This window comes from Syzygium oleosum, unplaced genomic scaffold (assembly GCF_021117445.2).
Source record: "Syzygium oleosum isolate NSW1041296 unplaced genomic scaffold, Sole_v2.1 Sole_v2.23, whole genome shotgun sequence".
In the NCBI taxonomy this organism is placed as follows: Eukaryota; Viridiplantae; Streptophyta; class Magnoliopsida; order Myrtales; family Myrtaceae; genus Syzygium; species Syzygium oleosum.
In genome coordinates this window covers 3,127,818-3,135,256 of record NW_026607507.1, presented here as the reverse complement: position 1 = coordinate 3,135,256, position 7,439 = coordinate 3,127,818, and the positions used below count along the sequence as shown (strand labels likewise).

The following is a 7,439-nucleotide window of genomic DNA, read 5'->3' as shown; positions in this document are numbered from 1 at the left end:
CGACAGTGCAAACTCAATCCGCCGATTGATGCAAGACTGAAATTCGACATTCAGGTGAAAGGACAACCTAAATCTATGTGAAGGGCGGTGCCCTATGTAATTATTTTACTGTTACAAAACATTATCCACCCACTCCATGTATCTCACCCTCGCGAATCCAGACTAGCTCTCATCTCGTGGAATGAATTAGAGCCCATCCATATCAAGGTCAGTCACCAAAGTCCGCAATTAGTTGCATGTGCTTCTTTAAATGTCAATATAAACGGTATAAGACCCATAATTTCATCCGGCCGTCAACTAATTCAATCCTTTGAATTGGGATTTAATTCACCCAGAAAAAGAAAAAGTTAAAGAAAAATCTCGACTTTCACACCTCACCGGCAAAGAGAATACTTAATTCAGGGAGAAAAAACCATTCTTTTTGCTCCATCAGACAAAATATCCAACCCAAATTTTCCCAGTATGCTAATCTAAGGCGCAGCTAAATTCAAAAACATCTCTAAAAAAGAATGAAAGAACTCGGGGACAATAGAAGAGAAAAAGGCAAGACCAACTCTCGAAAGATGAAAGAAAGAAAGTGGTATCCTTTGCTTATCTAGCCAGAGACAGAGAGAGAGTTTCTTCTCCTGAACAACTAGTTGCAAGCTCAAAAAACGAATCTTTATACAGGCAAATTGATTACCTACTGGTCTCTGAATTCGGATCTAGAGCGAAGCGTGCATGGAGAACGCTAGTGGAAGAAAGAACTTGCAAAGATAAGATACGGGTTGTCCGTGTGGATTGCCACGCATCCGGTAGATACTAATCACGTGACGTCACAATGAATATACATACATATATATATTCGTATATAATATAATATATTTACTTATTAATTTATTGGTGTGTGTATATATATATATATATACATACCGGAGCCCTACATGTGAAATCTATCGGGAAGCTGAATTTGGCCGAAACTGAAGCTGAATTTCGCCGGCGTCGATGGATTCTCCGTCTCCAAAGAGACCCCGCGCTGAATTTGAATCGAAATCCGACGACAAGGTAAAGAATTCGCCTAAAGTTTCGATTTTTTTGAGCTCGAAACCTGTTCTTCACGGAAGGATACACCTCTCTCCGCTCGCTGAGGGGAGGGATGCACGTTTCGTTTCCTTGTGGCTATGCCCGTCGTCGATCATTGAAAATCTTCAGTTGAATGTACTGGCTGATTGGGGCAGCGGTTGTGTTAATTAGAATGTACGTTATCTCGTCACCGAAGCTTAGATAACCGAGGTCTTTTAGCTGCTTTTGCCATGGATTCGGTGTTGTTGTGCCAAAGTTGAGTTTTTTTTTTTTTCGATTTTTGATGTTGAATGTTCCCTGCTCTGCTTTCCCTCATTCTTATTTCCAGATTTTTCTTACTTGGTTTGTTTTTTTCTTCTGGCGAAACTCAATCTAGGATCGGATCAGCTGTTTGCCCGAAGAAGTTATAGGCCGTATATTATCTCGATTGACATTTAGAGAAGCACAAGCGACTTGTGTTCTTTCCAGGAGATGGAGGCACTTGTGCACTTCTGTGGTCACCGACCTTGATTTCGACTGGTTGGACTTGTTGGAGAAGATGGAAGATAACCCCGAATTGGCAGAAAAGGAGAGGGCGAGATACGTGGAATGGGTGGACAATGTCGTGCATCGTCAAAGTGGAGGAGATCACGCTTTACGTAGATTTGCGTTACGCTTTGACATGAATATCTTATATAAGTCTTGCATCGATCGGTGGATTAGGTTTGCATTGGCAAAGCAAGTTAAAGTTCTCGAACTAGATTTCGAGCCTGCATGTTTCAAGGATTTTGATCCTGATTGTGACCCTAGTCGCTTGCCATATCTGTTAGGGCATGAGACACTTAGAGATGCTGATGTAGGCTGCTCGCAGAGGGCCTCAGGTCGAAGTAATTTTGGCTTGAGCCCTTCAAGTTCTTGGCATGTCGGCTGTAGGTATCTCGAAGAGCTGTCCTTGAATCGAGTAAGTGTGGAGGGAGAACTCATAGAGCAACTGCTTGCCAACTGTCCGGTTCTAGAGAAATTGGTTTTGGAGCATGCTCCTACTTTGAATAGGCTTAGAGTTTCTGGCCAATCACTGAAGCTGAAGCACTTGCGCATAGGATATTGTCGGGATCTTCAACGCGTAGAGATTTATGACACGAATCTTGTGTCCTTCGCTTACATAGTAATAGGAGAGGAAATTCCATTGTTTTTGGACAAGGTTCCCCGGCTGTCCGAGGTGTCTGTTGAAGGATCTAGATTCGAACGTGTGCATGTGACCATGTCTCAGCTTTCAAGTCTTTCTTGTCTGCAGATTCTGAAACTTGATTTTTGCCCACCACTCCGTGTAAGAGCACTGACTGATTTTCATAAGGTTTCCTAAGTTACTTCCTCATTATAATCTGGGTTGCCTTTGATTCTCTCTTTAATATACAGGAAACCGTACGGACTCGTCAATTGCCTAAGCTAACAAGTGTCAAGCAATTGGAACTGAGAGTTGATGGATTTGGAGATGCGAGTCTACTTCCGTTGACTCTTGTGATCGAGGCATGCCCCTGCTTGCGGAGTTTTGTGTTAGAGGTGTGTTTTCGGGCCTCATCTAAGTCTTCATCTATAGGCATTAGACAGACATAGTAAGATTGAATATAACAATCCAAGCCACGGTTGAATTTTACTTGAGCCTCTGCTCATGGGTGAGTTGTAACACTGTGATTAGTATCTACTCATTGTGACAATCCACAAGGACGTACTTTATTTTTGCAAGTTCTCTCTTCCACTGGCATTTTTTTAATTCAATGATGTCTTCTGCTGATTAATGATATACTGCATTCTTCTTTTGCCACAGTTGACGGACCCGATGGACATGCTGTGCAGGCAGAGAGAACTGATAAGAGTCGTTAGACCTCCCCATCGGTACCTAAAGGAGGCTGAATTTAATAATTATTATGGTCGACCTTGTGATTTCGAACTAGTGAATTACCTTATCGACAATGCGATTGCTCTTGAGAAGTTGGTAGTGAATCCTTGTGATGAAGAATATGGCTCTGATGGGTTGAAAAAAGTGGAGGAACCTAAAGAACGGGCTTTGCAACAGCTCAAGGGAAAGGTACCTCCCAAGATTGATCTGGTGATTAATTAACGGCGAGGCTATTATTTTGCAACCTAATATTTGATATTTTATTTTACTGCAGTTTATTTATAATAGATTTGTTGTCTCTGACTTTATTTTGGATTTATAAGTCATGTAATAAATTCAAAGGCCATGGATAATGGAAGTTCGTGCAGTTCTCGAGTCATTTTAATCCAGAACAGAGAAACAGTAAAAGAATCTACAACACCGGTCATTTGTGTTTGCTACTTTAACTTCCCTCTTTATTCCCGCTTCTGTTCCTGATTAGAGTAATAGTATGAGAGAACACATTTATTTGGTTTATGGACTATGTAGTGTAGTCATAAGGTAGCATGCTGTGTGCCCGAAGGGAAGTGCACTGTCACTTCGCCTGATCATGACTCATGAGTCACGAAGGAATCACGATGGAAGTCTTACAATGCTGTGCGCATGTGAGTTACTTCTCCGGATCCGTAATGTCGTAGGATCCATTACTTGAAAAATAACACACAGGTCAATTTGCAGGGGTTGGTGTCATTAGATGCCAATCCCCACCTCTGGTATTCCCAATCCAAAATCCAAAGAAAAGAGGCTTCTATTGGAACATTAACAAAAGCACACAGGATACGCATATATCAAACGTGAAATCAGAATTGAGAGTAACTCAATCATCAATCGTGATTCTAGGGAAATCAATGTTCAATATCAAAATCCAACTAATAGTGTTCAAGAAAAATTAGAAAGTGTATATAACAGGACATCATTATTCAATATCACTATCCAGTGGGAAGGAATTAGAAAGTGTATATGGACATCATTGTTCAATATTACTATCCAGTGGGAAGGAATGACCTCCGGCTCCCTCAAAATGTCAGAAAGTACTGAAGATCTGCAGAAAAAGATCACATCTCATATTAGTTGTTGGAGTCAATACACTTATGAACTAATCTAATCTACCAACAATGGTATGATAAGTAAGGGGTTTTTATTGCATATATAGTTAGTGAAAGTTTGATTTACATAAACCATCGGATGCATGCCAAAAAATTTGTATCTCCAACAGTTTATTTAGATTTAAATATATATAGCCTTCAAAATAAACAAGGCTATCTCAAAGCCGCTACATTCGTGCCATAGACGAACGAGGCAAATGGGGGCTCAATTCCTCATTGAGGCAGAGACTGTCCAACTACTTCAATAGAAAGTTATGCACCAGGCAACAAGCCATTGAAGTAACAATTGAACTCAAACTAATATATCATCTGGCCTCACCTTACAAAATAGATTTAAAAAACAGCAATTTAGATCAGTACAAACATCTACAAAATTTAGGCACGCCACCATTTACCAAGACAACCAAACGGATGAGGCTTGTGTCGCCATCAGGCCGGAGGAAGATCATAGGACTCCCTGCGGCTGTGTAACCGTAATACTTGTTTAGAACAAATTCAACTCTAAAAACCATATCTAAACCCGAAATTCAACAGAAACTTACTTAAATCCATACTCTTGTAGAGCCTGCTGCATCTCCCGGGCTACCTCCACCTCGCGGCACTTGATCTCCACACGGTGGAGGCGCCCACGGTGGTGGAGGTTCTCCAGAAGCTCGACCACCGCGTGGACCTGCTCCACATTGTGCAGGAACAGACATTGCTTGTTTTTGATCTCTCCTTCCACTCTCTCCAACCTCAATACAGCCGCATCGCGCCTTTGCTTAGCGGCACGAAGCAAGTATCGCCTGAAGGAGAGAAAACATAGATGTTATGGGCTATAATCTACATAATCATCAAATATCAGTACTCACTTCTTGTTTAGGGCACGGTTGTTACGATGCTTGGCATCTACAAACTTAGCTTGGGCCTCTCTGAACTCCTGTTGGGCCAGGAGTAGCTGGCGGGCAAGTGGGGGCGCCATGCCGAAGAGGGCTAGTCTGCCAAAATGGAGGGGACAGTGATAAGGAGAAGAGAAATGAAATGACATGGGAAAGAGAGAAAACGACAATTTAGATTAAGAAACCGTATCAAACATAGGTCAGAGAGCCTTTTAATCCTGATTGAAGTACATAAATATGTGTTAGGACAATGAGTACTTCCATATTTTATTTATTTATAACATCAATTAATGAAAATAGTCTACCCATAGCTTCTGGTAAGTTGACATTAAACGTTATTATCATATGGAGAACTTATTAATTTGCTGCATTTTGGTTGGGTTTTGCTTCTCGGCTGCTTAGTGAATATGAATAGGGAGCATTGCTACATGAAAACAGGAAAATTTGCAGACTAGCCCTTGACTAAGGGGATGGATGCTTTTCGAATTCAAGCATGCTGCGTGATTGTAAAATGACTATCTTCACCGAAAAGAAAACCTCAACAACATTGCAGAAAATGGAAGTTTTGAGTGATGACGTTTGAGAGTACAGGATAATAAATAGCAAGAAATCTTATCAGCATAAGGGGTAACCAGAATATTTGGGCACAATCAGATAAACGACAGATTTAAGATATGAGGAAGAGAACCTGCCCTGAATTTAAGGATCCAAAAAGAAATGTCACGGGAATAAGATCGGTATTGTTTGTTCTAAAGGGCAGATATGAAGTATAATAAGTGAAATCTTCTAATTCTCTTGCAGTTTTTGCTTCTTTAACGAGATACCGAAGAACAGATTACATTTTCACAATATGAAGCGTATTGCTAGCATTCTTAAAACCATTTCAGTCAGCAGCACAAACAATGCTCAATATAGTGGAATGCTCCGATAACGACGCAGCATAGATCAACCGCCATAAACCTCTACACCTCCCCAATTCACATACGAACAACAAGCCGAAGAACTAACGAGGCACGCCTGGAGTACCAAAAACCAGAGACCTACTCATTGCGATTCACTAGTGATTCCAGAACTAAATTAACACATTAAAAAAAAAATTCTCTCTCAATGCAGCGGAACAGCAGACACACACAGTAACAGAGCATCAACTAACCGAAAAAGAAAACAGAAAGAGAGAAATAGATCAATCATTGCGATCGCCTCTACAATCTACAATCATCATCGTCAACATGCAACAAAAAAACACCTGAAATGCCACCGAAATGGAAACCTATTGCAACAACCGACGAATCCATGACAGAAATGCGAAAAAAGGACCGATCACTCACCAGAATCGATCGGGTCGGGCAACTAGATGCGCTCTGCAAATCAAAACAAAGAAGGATCAAAGATCAAGGAAGAGAGAGGGTTTCGCAGAGTCAAGTACGTGGAATGAAAGACTCTACAAAGTCTATATCGACTATCCGGAGAAGAAGAAAAAAACAGAGAGTAAGAAATAGATCGATCGCTGCGATCGCCTCTACAATCTACGATCATCATCAACATGCAGCTACAATCGCCTCAAATGCCACGGAAATTGAAACCTAATGCCGAATTCACGACCGAAATGGGAATGAGGAGCGATCACTCACCAGGAATCGGTCGTGTGAGACTGAATCGGCTCTGCAAAATCAACACGAAGAACGATCAAAGTGAGAGAGAGGTTTCGACTACGCAGAGTAGAGTAAGCGAATGAAGTGAGGGAAGATCGTCGGCGATTGTGTTTGCGTGCGTCCGTGAGAGAGAGCGAGAGCGAGAGCGAGAGAGAGGAGGAAATGAGTTGCGAAGCGCGCACCTGGAGGAAATCCTTTTTCAAAACCCAAAAAGAGAAGTCTTTCCGCCATTTGCTTTTATAGTTGCATCGGACGGGTCACGGGTCGGACCCGACATTTGATTCGGGGCACCCAAATTCAATCGCTCGCGAATCAAATTACATTATAATTCCAATTTTGTTAGCCCGAAATGCAGAATTTTGATGTGAACTTGGTACATTTGAAACATGCAATCGTCGGCTTCAGTCGAGGCTTGATGATTTAAGAATTAATGTTTTGGGTATATAAAATTGGATCATTATAGCTCACGCTTTCGATTTGCTTTAATCGTTTTGTCTCAATCGAAATTCGAATTCACCGAAGGCCAACTCAATTTCGCTTCACTGTTAAATTTTTTCGTAATAATTAAGGCTATCCCAAGACACATTATTAGGAAAATATCTCGATCGTCTTATATTATATATATATATATATATATATATATATATATATATATATATATATATATTTATATGCATACACATACGGCATCATTTTCACATGTGATAACATCATATAATGTGAATATGAAATTAACTGCCGATTAACGAGTGATTTAAAATGATTAAGCATGATATACAAGCCTCTCCCTCGAAGCTTTTGGATCAGTTCATTATTACTCATAATT

The 7,439-nt window shown here is 40.7% G+C and overlaps 2 protein-coding genes across 5 annotated transcripts; one reads left to right on the top strand and one right to left on the bottom strand.

Moving 5' to 3' along the window:
• The first annotated feature begins 912 nt into the window (after positions 1-912).
• LOC115663700 (F-box/FBD/LRR-repeat protein At5g22700-like) lies at positions 913-3,299 on the top strand. Its single transcript, XM_056321476.1, has 4 exons — positions 913-1,044; positions 1,439-2,368; positions 2,458-2,601; positions 2,867-3,299. Exons 1-4 carry the CDS (start codon positions 985-987, stop codon positions 3,158-3,160), a joined length of 1,428 nt encoding a protein of 475 aa, XP_056177451.1. The 5' UTR covers positions 913-984; the 3' UTR covers positions 3,161-3,299.
• A 484-nt stretch (positions 3,300-3,783) lies between these two features.
• LOC115663704 (uncharacterized) lies at positions 3,784-6,789 on the bottom strand. Of its 4 annotated transcripts, none has more exons than XR_008814257.1 (6): positions 6,545-6,789; positions 6,290-6,322; positions 4,935-5,060; positions 4,626-4,868; positions 4,479-4,546; positions 3,784-4,019 (listed from the first exon to the last, which is right to left on the bottom strand). XR_008814257.1 is itself a non-coding variant. In XM_056302357.1 (5 exons), exons 2-4 carry the CDS (start codon positions 5,042-5,044, stop codon positions 4,513-4,515), a joined length of 387 nt encoding a protein of 128 aa, XP_056158332.1. In that variant the 5' UTR covers positions 5,045-5,060; positions 6,290-6,429; the 3' UTR covers positions 3,784-4,019; positions 4,479-4,512. The 4 variants fall into 4 exon arrangements, 2 of the variants coding, with proteins under 2 accessions (XP_056158332.1, XP_056158333.1); XR_008814256.1 differs by having other exon boundaries at positions 6,593-6,788; XM_056302357.1 differs by lacking the exon at positions 6,545-6,789 and having other exon boundaries at positions 6,290-6,429.
• Positions 6,790-7,439: the final 650 nt, after the last annotated feature.

Coding starts and splice junctions, on each gene's coding strand:
- LOC115663700 (XM_056321476.1), top strand. CDS start 985: ATGGATTCTCCGTCTCCAAAGAGACCCCGCGCTGAATTTGAATCGAAA. Junction 2,369..2,457: donor ATTTTTGCCCACCACTCCGT/GTAAGAGCACTG, acceptor TTTAATATACAG/GAAACCGTACGGACTCGTCA. Junction 2,602..2,866: donor TGCGGAGTTTTGTGTTAGAG/GTGTGTTTTCGG, acceptor CTTTTGCCACAG/TTGACGGACCCGATGGACAT.
- LOC115663704 (XM_056302357.1), bottom strand. CDS start 5,044: ATGGCGCCCCCACTTGCCCGCCAGCTACTCCTGGCCCAACAGGAGTTC. Junction 4,869..4,934: donor AACCGTGCCCTAAACAAGAA/GTGAGTACTGAT, acceptor TCTCTCCTTCAG/GCGATACTTGCTTCGTGCCG. Junction 4,547..4,625: donor CTACAAGAGTATGGATTTAA/GTAAGTTTCTGT, acceptor ACGGTTACACAG/CCGCAGGGAGTCCTATGATC.